Raw genomic sequence first — 8,652 nt, forward strand, 5'->3', positions numbered from 1 at the left:
AAACTGTTTAACATATTACAATTTTACATCCCTTTCCTGTATCAGTTAATAAACTTTGACCATGTCTATCTGTCTCGGGTTATCACTGTCACTGATACTAATGGATAACGCACTGCTCTAAGCCGAACAGGTAAGGATTTCTTTTTTCATTATTCATTGTTGTACAACACGTACATAATATAACTATCACTATATAAACTCACAATTCAAACAATTCAAATATTAATACCAATTAATTATTTTATAAGAATCATTAAAGTACTACGGAAAGTAAAAACAAAGACAATATTAAATATATTTAAGCTATCTGTAATTTTACATGGCTTCAATCGTTTACACTCAATTTTATACATATGTTATCTAAAATTTATTGCACACTGGTCCAGCAGCTCAATTCATATTTGCATTAAACCATTAATTAAGTCATTTAATTGTTAGAAAAGCCCTTCTAAGGTTTACCTGAGCAATGTTGATTACAACAACTGGTCATCAAAATAGAATTGACAAATCGTGTAACAAAATTAGTTAACTCATGTATAAGTTTGGGTATAAATTGTTTAACTAAATCATTGCCTGATATGAATATCAAAATGCACATTTTAATTGTGTGGAATTTACTCGGTGTGTTTCGGTACATTTCAGGATCAAATATCTTGACAGACCAGGTGTCATGGTATGTATATTTTTACTTTTTTAAACAAGCGGTGGAACCAAGATTTTCAAAAAGAGAAAAATAAGGGTGCGGCTTGAAGTCTACTAAAAACAAAGGGAAAGTAAAATATCAGAAAAGGTACCACAAAGCAAATTTCTGTAATAAAGGACGCAGGGGGTCAGATCCACCCATGTGTATAAGATAGTTAGGTTACAAGCAAATCTACGGAATGAACTTAAACGCTAGTCGTAACGCGAGGAGAGCCACATGATGCAATCAAAAATAGCACAATACATGACTCATAAATTTCTTGTAAAAACTCGAATGCTATAGTTTGAAAAGAATCAAGTAAGTCCACCACACGGGAAGGGGTAGAAGTAATTTTATGATAGCTGTAGGAATGTTTAACGATCAGGGGTTTATTAGAAACTGTCCTGAAATTAAATATTTGGTTCCTATCATAGCACACCTATTCACCTGATAAAAATTTTATATTAAAAAATATTGGTATTTATCACTTACATACATATATGATTGTTATGTCAACATTCAGTATCTGTTATATCTTAAATTTTTCTTGATAAACCTGATATTGTTATACACACAATATTCGTACAGTGTCGGAAAATATAAATTTATTTGACGAGCTTTAGAAACAGAGCCGTAGAAAAGCGAGGCTCGCAGGGCTTTTATCAGGTGGAGGTGTTTCGTAGCGAGTACAAAATAAATTTTATGTTTCGATCTATATTCGATTAATTTTGCAGGATAGATATAAATAAAAGTGAAGTAGAAGAAGTTGAACAAATGTAGAATAGAAAAATCAAAATCCATAGAATAATACCCGAACGAGAAGATGATATAAGGGCATTTTTCTCATGTATTTGTTTCACTCACAGGAATAACAACTGTTGTGAATTCCTACTGAAATTTGAAGATTAAAAAATCTATATCATATACTTAAATCGTATTCGGCATTTTTTTCATATTTTCTATAAAATAAAAATATTATTCAGCGTTATATTATGATCCTATAGCTTTACTTTTAATAGAAATTTTGTTTTTGGTTAAGAATGTCCTTCATATACATCTTTTGTACAGTGTTATAAATTTGACTCAAAATGTGCTAACATCCGAGCCATTTGCGGTTATCATGGGCTATATACAGGCGTTTATAAATGATTTGGAAATCTGTTAAGAATTTTAATAAAAAAAAAAATATAATATTGCTAGAAATTCGACAATGGTCCGGAAGCAAGGTAAACATATCCTGATATACATAGGCGACACCCGTCATATTGCCATGTGGTCAACACCGGACCATTCAGATTCGGTACAAGAGCATGCATAGCATTCTATCGAGGAGACCAGTTGGAACACACTCACCTAATGACAAGACCGTACAATTCGAGGGCGACTATAAAAACTGAAAACAACACGTTATAAATTTCATGCGTCCGAAGCGCTTATCTGGATTTACCTTCATCAGGAACGCTTTTAGGCGAATATTTGAAAGTCAATGATGTATAAGAACCGAAACAGTTGAAGATCTATATGATCAAAAAGGACCTAAAAAATAGCCAACTCTACTTAAGGTCAACTTTGCCTTGAACGTGTTAAATAAGCACAAAAACGTTCATTGTACACTGCAAATTCAAAAAAAGTATACAATCCAAAATATTACATGAAAAAAAAAAAAAAAAAAAATCAGCATTAACATTGTTATATATGCTCTTTAAATTAACATATACAGACCGTAATTTTTATCATGCATTGGCGTTGTGACATAGTCTCACCCCCCCCCCCCCCCCCCCAATTTTTGAAAGGGGACAATTGCACCCGTGCCCCGAACTCCTATGCCAGTGTCATGTTTTTTTTAATTTAATTTTCAATGTATCATTCTACATTTTGTAAATAGAAAATTAGTATATCAAAATTTTCATTTTTTTCAGGGTGATAAACTTTCCGAGGAACAATTAAAAGGTAGGAATTTAAAACAGCGATAGTTGCAATGAAACGATGTATAGTACTAAGTTGTAAAGTTCTATTGTGAACTATTTACCAATTTAAGTTAATCATTTTGTCTTTTATACTTGATAGTCTAGTAAAAAGCAGGGAATCTTCATTTGTCTCGTCCAGAAGATCATGAAATATTTGCCACTGGACGATAATAAGTAATCGATCAACCAATCACATAAATAAACTCGACAGCGGTATAGAAATCAGTTGCAGTTTCTTTTCCTTTTTCAAGATGTTTTCTATATCATTATATTTCAAAAATGCAGGTTAGGTCCAAAATGACATCGTCTGTAAACATTTTCAAAGTTGCAATGACCTTTTTCAGAGGTTCGTGAAGCCTTCACATTGTTTGATCTGAAAAACGAAGGAAAAATTCCCAATGAAAAAGTTGGTCAGGCAGTGCGATCTTTAGGCCTTAATCCATCAGAAGAAGACGTACAACATATGATTCGGGAGGTTGATGTCAGAGGTATGTTCTCTCTTTCAATCAGGGTCAATTGAAAACGATAGTCATACTGTTAACAATGATCTCAATATTATAGGAAGTAACCAATATAACAATGGAAAGCGCTTTTATATCTGCTCTCATTTTGTCAGTTTATTGCACGTGACTTATGACCAATTTTTTTTTCTTTACGATTTGTCTGTGTTCGTGTAGTGACTACTGGCAAACTTGTAGAGGAATGAATCCCCCGTTGGTTAGAAATCCAGACCAGGACTACCGCTGCTTACATGGAATCTTTAAAGAACCAATGACCATGTCATTAAAATCAATGTCATAATTTTAAACGTTTGAAGTCCTTGGACTCCCTAAAGGTTAAACAGTTCCTCCTCCACTAGTGGCACCCAAGTCTAGCTTATGGCGAGTAAATGTTTAGCGATCCTATACCAGAGTAAATGTAATACCGTAAATAAATTTAAAGGAGAAACAATTCTCGAAATATACTTCGAAATAACTCAGTCCAAATTTACATTACTAGGAACAGGATTTGCAGTATATGCAGAATTCCTAGCCATGTTTAAACGCCATCAACGTGATATCAGCAGTGAGGATGAAATAAAAGACGCATTCCGAGTATTTGACAAAGAAGGGAATGGTTATATCAGTGCGGCAGAGCTCCGACATGTTCTCACTAACCTCGGAGAGAGGCTGCGAGATGAGGAGGTTGACGAGATGATACGAGAGGCAGATCTGACGGGAGACGGACAAATCAATTATGAAGGTAAGACAAGTAGAGTCGTAGAGGACAGACAATGTTTAGATAAGACATGGGAAAACAAGTTATATTTGATAATACCTAGTCAAGAACATAGTCAGTGGTTGTCTTTTGTCAAAAAACGTCATATTTTGATATTTTTGTTATTTGTAGAATAAGGAGTTTATGGAAGATCTTGGAATTATTCACAATTGTAAGACCCTGGAAAGTTTAGATCTTTACATATCGTAGAATCACCTATGCCTATTGTTGAAGACAGTGCGTTTGCCCCAGGCCCTAGATTTATTAAGGTTACTTTCATTCTAAACGGCTGTTGTCTAATTTATTGATTTCGCATGTTATAAAAATAAGAAGATGTGGTATGATTGCCAATGATACAACTCTCCATAAGAGACAAAATAACACAGAAATTAACAACTATAGGTCATCATACTACGGCCTTCAACAATGAGCAAAACCCATACCGCATAGTCAGCTATAAAAGGCCCCGAAATGACAAATGTAAAACAATTCAAACCGAGAAAACTAACGGCCTAATATATGTACAAAATAATGAACGCAAACCAATTCCCAACAGTGAACAAGGATCGTAGGATAGATTGAACAGCTATACAATATTAACGAAAGGAATCAACTCAAGAAATCAACAAAACACTTGAAAAAATAAAATTCTCATCTTAGGACCATACAATGCCGAGACAGCTGAAAGTTGAACAAGGGGAAATACACAATACACATAAACTAACAGCACTGAAAACAAGACAGCTGTACAAATAAAATCAAATAAAGACAGTCCTAAAACAACACTTAAAACAAGACAGCTGCACACACAATAAAAAAACAAGTCAGCTGTACAAATCACATTAAAATAAGACAAAAAACAGTGAAAACAAGACAGCCCTACAAGCAACACTGAGAACAAGACCGTTGTACAAACAACATCAAACCAAGACAGTCCAACAAACAACACTTAAAACAAGACAGCTGCACACACAATATCAAAACAAGTCAGCTGTACAAATCACATCAAAACAAAGCAGACCCTCAAATAACACGCCACCTGTACAAACATCAAAATAAGACAGCCCTGCAAAAAACAATGAAAAAAAGACAGCCCTACAAGAAACACTGAGAACAAGACAGCTGTACAAACAACATCAAATCAAGACAGTCCTACAAACAACACTTAAAACAAGACAGCTGCACACACAATATCAAAACAAATCAGCTGTACAAATCACATCAAAACAAAGCAGCCCCTCAAATAACACGCCACCTGTACAAACCACATCAAAATAAGACAGCCCTGCAAAAAACAATGAAATCAAGACAGCCCTACAAGAAACACTGAGAACAAGACAGCTGTATAAACAACATCAAACCAAGACAGTCCTACATACAACACTTAAAACAAGACAGCTGCACACACAATATGACAGCTTTACAAACAACATCAAAACAAATCAGCCCCTCAAATAACATTGAAAACATGCCACATGTACAAACAACATCAAGATAAGACATTCCTGCAAACAACAATGAAAACAAGACAGCCCTACAAGCAACACTGAGAACAAGACAGCTATATAAACAACATCAAAACAAAGCAGCCCCTCAAATAACATGCCACCTGTACAAACGACATCAAAAAGCCCTGCAAACAACACGGAGAACAAGACAGCTGCACAAACAATATCAAAACAAGACAGCTATACAAACAACATCATACCAAAACAGCCTTTCAAATAATACTGAAAACAAGACAGCTGCACAAAAAAACAGCCCTTCATATAACACCGAAAACAATTTAAAACAGCTGCGCAAACATCAAAACAAGGCAGCCCTACAAACAACACTGAAAACAAAACAGCTGCACACACACCATCTAAACAAGACAGTCATACAAACAACACCAGAAACAAGCCTGCTGCACAAAAAACATCCAATCAAGACAAATAGCATCATATGAATAGGACTTGTAAGGTAAAACACAGCCAGCAAAACAAAAAAGAAGAGTGTTTTGCAATATCTCTATACAAGGCATCAGATTTATTGTTCCAATTTCGACTGCAGGAAAAAAAAATATTAGGCATTCTGCATATAATTGATAAAAAGTTATAGATGTTTAAATGGAGACATTTCTCAGAGGGAACAGCGTTCATCAACAAAACACAGGACAGAGTAGAATAGAGAAAATAGTTGTCAATATTATTCACATCTTGTTTTCTTAACGAACTGAGAAATTATTAGGACACCTAAATTGAATTTTCCTGCAAACAATTTCTCCTTATACAACTGAAAACAGTATGGAATGATTGTTATAATTTATTTTTCAGAGTTTGCCCATGTCCTTGTGGGAAAATGAGAAGTACATACAATAATAGCAGGAAATCATTGTCCCAGAGCAGGAAGAAATCAGCTCAAGACAAAAAAAAAAGACAAATAATATTCCAGTGCAATATTTTACATTGTTGTCATTTAATTTATTACACATTTAATTTTGTATATATTTTAAATGTTATTTAAAATATCTCAGTACCTTATAAGTTTCTTTTATTTTGGTATTTTTTTATGACAGAACCGGTTCAGTAATGGTTATTCATCATGGTAAATTCATTATTTTGTAAGTTCTGATTGTTCCAGACATCATTTAGTTGATTTTCTGAATTTGTTGTTTCAAATTCTCAAGGATTGTTGGTAATTTCAATGTTGTACACAAGAAGAAAATAAAACCTTATGTGATTGGTTAGACATCAATTGTTTAGGAAGTTGTTAACCAATCAAAACATTGGTGTATAATTGTGTGAACACGATCCTCATCTCTGCTGAATTAATAATAGCGTTGTCTAAACTATGTGGAATTTAGAAAAGAGAGGCGAAAGATACCAAAGGGACATTCAAACTCATAAGTCGAAAAATAAACAACGCCATGGCTAAAAAGAAAAAGACTTGTTTAAGAAGCACTTGTCCATCAGTATATGTTAACCACTATTGATCTTATTTTGATAAACTGCTGTTTTATTTTGGTAGATTGACATTTACCCTAATTCTCCTGTCATCCACATATATACAATTTACTATAGCTATGACTGGCATGAAAAAAAAATCTAGGTAAATGTGGTGTCAAATCTTAAAAGACCTGCAAAGTATATGAAAATAAATGGAGAATGTGTCTATGGGCCACAGATGCCCCCGCTTGTAAATATGCATGAGTCAACTTCCACATACAGATGCAGGATTCACGTAATTAAAGACCGTTTTGAGATTATAAGCATTGTGTATAAGTTTCATAACATTTGGGTTGAGGCAAACTAAAGTAAGAGAACGGAAACGAAAAATTAAGCAATTTTTATGTTTATAAAGGGGCATAACTCATGAACAGTAAAAGTGACGCCACCCAATTTCAATCTTGATCTGTGTTTTGCGGTAATAAGCAATGTGTACAAGTTTTATAACATTTGGTTGAGGCAAACTAAAGTAAAAGAACGGAAACGAAAATTCAGCAATTTTCATGTTTGTCAGGGGGCATAACTCATGAACGGTAAAAGTGACGCCACCCAATTTCGATCTTGATCTGTGTTTTGCAGTAATAAGCAATGTGTATACGTTTTATAACATTTGGTTGAGGCAAATTAAAGTTAGAGAATGGAAACCAATTTTAGGGACATATGGGACGGACGGACAAGGGTAACACTTAATGCCCCTGATATGGCGGGGGCATAAAAATGTCTTCAAGACAAATTCAGGTTCTTCGGGAGGACAAATATTTGGTACCTACATGTATGCATCTATACTACATCCTATATTTGCAAAATTAGTACTTAGAGCTTAATTAAAAGTGAGGATATGATGAGCAGGATAACACATCCATTCTTGTAGTAAGCATTGATTTCTACAAGACTTTGTAGTTTCATTTAACCTGTAAATATGTTTTTGTTAAATGTGTTATTAACATGATAGGGTGAAGTGTTTTTCTGAACTGGTTTTTATAGAGTGTTCTCTCTAAATTTCTTCATAACAGTAGAAAGGTTGAATACTCCATTAGTCAGTTAACCTTGTCACATGTTTTAATGTGTCAGTAGTTTGTTTTGTATGCTGTTGTATTTGGTGTTGATGATAGATCTTTTGAAGATTCTGTTAAATCTGAATCTGAACACAACTTGTTAAATCTCTCCACAATTTTAGAGTTTGAAATTATCTATTGTTGAAGACCTTAGATAAACCTTTAAATTGCTTTTTGTTTAACTGGTTGTTTCGTTTCTATTTCATTGAACTTATACCGATTATCAGCATTTATTCAGATGGTTTTCCATCTTTTAAGTTCTTTTTTTGATGCAAATAATCATTTACAAATTAAATGTTTTCAAATTGTTTATTTCCATTTAAATGGTATACTACCTGATTATCTATGACTAGAAAAAGTTATTCAAATCTAAACCAAAATGAAAATACATAACAAATAGGAAACAATTTGCTTCCGTAAAAACAAAATAACAAATATGTATAAAGTTGCTTTTTACAAAATTACCTCCCAAAGTCACACGTCATAATATGGAATAATAAATTTGTCATTCTAAGTTAAAAATCTTTGCATTTGTTTAAAACTGACTGAAATTATTGATGTCTTATTTTACATAAGCGGCCACTCACTTTCTATTAAGGGGTCAGTTCTATCTAATTTGGCAGAGATGCTATTTAAAGATTGATAAGGAACCATGTTTTCTGTTGAGTAAGATTCTGTAACAATCTACTCTGGATCATGTGTTT

The 8,652-nt window shown here is 33.6% G+C and overlaps 1 protein-coding gene across 1 annotated transcript; it reads left to right on the top strand.

Annotated features, from left to right (window-relative positions):
• The first annotated feature begins 33 nt into the window (after positions 1–33).
• Positions 34–6,390, top strand: LOC127737044 (calmodulin-like). Its single transcript, XM_052247579.1, has 6 exons — positions 34–130; positions 643–673; positions 2,602–2,632; positions 2,994–3,137; positions 3,649–3,891; positions 6,222–6,390. Exons 2-6 carry the CDS (start codon positions 671–673, stop codon positions 6,248–6,250), a joined length of 450 nt encoding a protein of 149 aa, XP_052103539.1. The 5' UTR covers positions 34–130; positions 643–670; the 3' UTR covers positions 6,251–6,390.
• Positions 6,391–8,652: the final 2,262 nt, after the last annotated feature.

The sequence above is a fragment of the Mytilus californianus genome, unplaced genomic scaffold (assembly GCF_021869535.1).
Source record: "Mytilus californianus isolate M0D057914Y unplaced genomic scaffold, xbMytCali1.0.p SCAF_4, whole genome shotgun sequence".
Classification (NCBI taxonomy): domain Eukaryota; kingdom Metazoa; phylum Mollusca; class Bivalvia; order Mytilida; family Mytilidae; genus Mytilus; species Mytilus californianus.

What these genes read in the sequence shown, in the direction of transcription:
- LOC127737044 (XM_052247579.1), top strand. An exon ending in TCGGGAGGTTGATGTCAGAG is followed by an intron (nt 3,138 to 3,648) that starts GTATGTTCTCTC and finishes TTACATTACTAG; the next exon opens with GAACAGGATTTGCAGTATAT. An exon ending in CGGACAAATCAATTATGAAG is followed by an intron (nt 3,892 to 6,221) that starts GTAAGACAAGTA and finishes TTTATTTTTCAG; the next exon opens with AGTTTGCCCATGTCCTTGTG.